This window comes from Cucurbita maxima, unplaced genomic scaffold, assembly GCF_002738345.1.
Source record: "Cucurbita maxima cultivar Rimu unplaced genomic scaffold, Cmax_1.0 Cma_Scf00006, whole genome shotgun sequence".
NCBI lineage: Eukaryota > Viridiplantae > Streptophyta > Magnoliopsida > Cucurbitales > Cucurbitaceae > Cucurbita > Cucurbita maxima.
This window is the reverse complement of record NW_019272022.1, coordinates 5,455,140-5,458,705: the sequence shown is the minus strand read 5'-3', so window position 1 is coordinate 5,458,705 and position 3,566 is coordinate 5,455,140. Positions and strand designations below refer to the sequence as shown.

At 34.6% G+C, this 3,566-nt stretch overlaps 1 protein-coding gene across 1 annotated transcript; it reads left to right on the top strand.

Annotated features, from left to right (window-relative positions):
• Positions 1–1,858: 1,858 nt before the first annotated feature.
• Positions 1,859–3,560, top strand: LOC111481210 (protein ANTAGONIST OF LIKE HETEROCHROMATIN PROTEIN 1-like). Its single transcript, XM_023126587.1, has one exon. The coding sequence runs from the start codon at positions 2,039–2,041 to the stop codon at positions 3,515–3,517; it is 1,479 nt and encodes a 492-aa protein (XP_022982355.1). The 5' UTR covers positions 1,859–2,038; the 3' UTR covers positions 3,518–3,560.
• The last annotated feature ends 6 nt before the right edge of the window (positions 3,561–3,566 follow it).

Sequence of the window (3,566 nt, the reverse complement as noted above, 5' to 3'; positions counted from 1 at the left end):
TTTATAGGTTATGGGGAAAGTTATCAATAATGTCTTCTAACTTTTAAATGTGTGTTTACTTAGTTCTAAGCCAATTTATAGGTTATGGGGAAAGTTATTAATAATGTCTTCTAACTTTTAAATGTGTTTATTTAGTTCTCGAAGTATAAAAATGTCAAATCTATTCGATACAAAATTTGAAATTTAAAATATTATTAGATGTGAAATTTTCATTTAATTTTATATTTAATAGATCGGTTGTTTTTTAAAATAATAATAATATGTGAGATAATATGCAAATTAATTTGCCAACAGGTAACGATATTTAATAATAGATTGACCATTTTTATTTTCTGATGAGATGACACGTCAGCATAATTAAAATTAAAAACAAATTATTCTTGTAGCATAATAATGTTTGGTGGTGTCATTTTGAAGAAAATTAGGTGTTGTTGTCGTAAGCTTTTTCATTAATTGAAATTACACTTTATATTTTTTGACCAAATTTAAAATAATAATAATAATAAATATATATTAGATAGGTGTGAATATGTGCCAATTTTTGATAAATTTTGTAGTGTTTTCAAAATGAGTTTATATTTCCTTGCTCGAGTATAGTTGGTTAATTGACTCGATTAAGATGTTAATGACTTCTTTGTTCTAATTTCTATTTAATGTTGAATTATAGTTCACCTTACGAAATGAGTTTATTTCATTAGTATAGTTTTTCAAAAGAAAATTGGATAAAAACATGAAACTAAACCCTAAAAATAATAAATAAATTATTTAACGCGTTAATTCAATACCTCGTTTAATCTATTATTTTATGCTATAAATTGGACCTTTTCAAAATAAATTAATAAATCCAAAGCAACAAAGAGATACCATTTTTATAAATGTAAATAATTTATTTTCTTGAAATAAAATGAGATCAAACTATATATTAAAATCTATTACAAGTATAAGATTAAAGGAAAAAAGTGATATAAAAAAGTAAGCAAACATATTCAAATGATTTTATTTTTAGAGAAAAGTTATAGAAAAAACTACACATTCTTAAAAAGGCAAACTATCTAGAAAGCGTTAAACTCGAGTCATTGAACGTTTAGGGTCGTATGTAAAGATTACAATTTTATTTCTAATATTTAGATTAAATATATTTATTTTTTTAGAAAATTGAAATTCATAGACACAAAATAAATATTTAAATATTCTATGAATTTGGTATTAAACACAAAATTAATTTTGAAAATTGAGCTTAAAATTTGAATAAAAAAATAATAAAAAATAAAAAAAAACCGCGTATTCCAAATCCCAAGTCACCGCCTCCGGACAACGACCGCCCTCAGTGGAAGCAGTAAACAAACACATTCTCCCATTCCGTGTTCACACTTGTCAATCCTCAAAACCCTCTTTTTCTTTATTATTATTATTTTTTATTTTTAAATACACGAAATTATCATTTTAATTGATATTAATATCTCCATCCTCCTGGGCCCCACTTTTTTATTTCAGGATATATATATATATATATATATATATATTTAAAAAAAATAAAACAAAGTAAATGGAATTTTTTATTTTTTAAAAATTTAATATTACTTCGGTATCATATTGTGATAGTTGTGATTAGTGTGATTTTATTTTTATTTCTTTAATTTTTAATTTGAAAATATTGATTTTTATATTTGAGATTGGAATAACCAAAGTTGTGTCCTCACCGACCACCACACATCAATTATGTGGTTTGCGCCATACGATATCGATTTTCTCTTTATTACCCTTTTTTTTTTTTTAAATATTTTAATTTCTAATAATAATAATAATATATATATATATATATATTATTTGTTTTTCAATTTTCAAAAGCGTTCTGGTTTTGGGTTCTGCAATCCGTGCGTTCACATTGGAGTCAAACCTGTAATCATAAGCTTCCGAGGGAAGAACAACAACAACAAGATTCATAACAATTCCATTTCTCTTCAAAATCCCTTTCATAATTTCACAATTTCTTCCTGAATTTCTCAATTTGTTCTTCTTTCTGTTGCTGATCTTCCCAATGAATGATTCCCCCAACGGCAACGCGAGGAAGATGAACGGACGAGATGAAGCTGATGAAGACGACGATTCAATGCCCAAAAATGGCGGAGGAAAGGATTTCAAGGGATTAGTTACTTCTCTGTTGCTGTTGGATGAACAGGAGAGGTGTGACCAGGAAGAACGTGACAGAGCTTCCATGGAGGGGAACATTTCGATGGAGGTCAATCACCGGAAGAAGACGAAAGCCATGCTTGATTTCTACTCCGAAGTGCAAGATTACTATTCTGAAGTCGAACAATCGGACCGTATCAACCGGAAAAAATCGCGATTAGCAGCGAACTCTGTAGCGGTTGCCGCCGCTTCCGATGGATTAGAGAAAATCGAAATCGAAAAATCAACCAAACGCGGCGGCGATGGAGGTAGCAGCGGCGGCCATCACCGGAGACTCTGGGTAAAAGATAGGTCAAAAGCGTGGTGGGATGAATGTAACAGTCCGAATTATCCCGATGAAGAGTTCAAGAAGCAATTCAGAATGAGAAGAGCAACATTCGATATGATTTGCGAAGAGCTTAATTCCGCCATAGCCAAAGAGGACACAACTCTCCGAACCGCCATTCCCGTCCGGCAAAGAGTAGCGGTTTGCCTATGGAGATTAGCCACCGGCGATCCCCTCCGAGTCGTATCCAAGAAATTCGGATTAGGTATTTCGACTTGCCATAAACTGGTCCTCGAGGTCTGCACCGCCATTAGAACAGTTCTAATGCCAAAATACCTCCAATGGCCGGAGGAAGAAACTCTGAAAAGAATCAAAGAAGAATACGAATCAATTTCTGGAATCCCTAACGTGGTCGGATCAATGTACACCACGCACATTCCGATCATCGCTCCAAAAATCAGCGTCGCAGCGTATTTCAACAAGCGCCACACAGAGAGAAATCAAAAGACATCATATTCAATTACAGTCCAAGGCGTGGTGGATCCGAGAGGCGTGTTCACGGACGTGTGCATCGGCTGGCCGGGATCAATGCCGGACGAACAAGTTCTAGAGAAATCGGCTCTGTTTCAAAGGGCAAACGGTGGGCTAATGAAGGGCGTTTGGGTAGTGGGGGGCTCGAGCTACCCATTGCTGGACTGGGTTTTGGTGCCTTACACACAGCAGCATTTCACTTGGACTCAACATGCTTTCAACGAGAAGATCGGGGAGATTCAGAAGGTGGGTAAAGAGGCGTTTGCTCGGCTGAAGGGACGGTGGCGGTGCCTGCAGAAACGGACGGAGGTGAAGCTGCAGGACTTGCCGATGGTACTGGGAGCTTGCTGTGTTCTTCACAACATATGTGAATTGGGGAATGAAGAAATGGATAAAGAACTGTGTACAGAGCTTCAAGACGATGAAGTGGCGCCTGAAGTTGGGCTCAGATCGGTGAGCTCCATGAAAGCTCGAGACGCCATTGCTCATAATTTGCTCCACCATGGCCTTGCAGGGACTTCATTTCTTTAGTCTCACATTCTTTCTTCTTTGGGTAAGTGATTTTTTTTTTTTTTTTTTT

Bases quoted from the DNA above. Each gene is read 5' to 3' on its own strand.
- LOC111481210 (XM_023126587.1), top strand. From the start codon at position 2,039: ATGAATGATTCCCCCAACGGCAACGCGAGGAAGATGAACGGACGAGAT.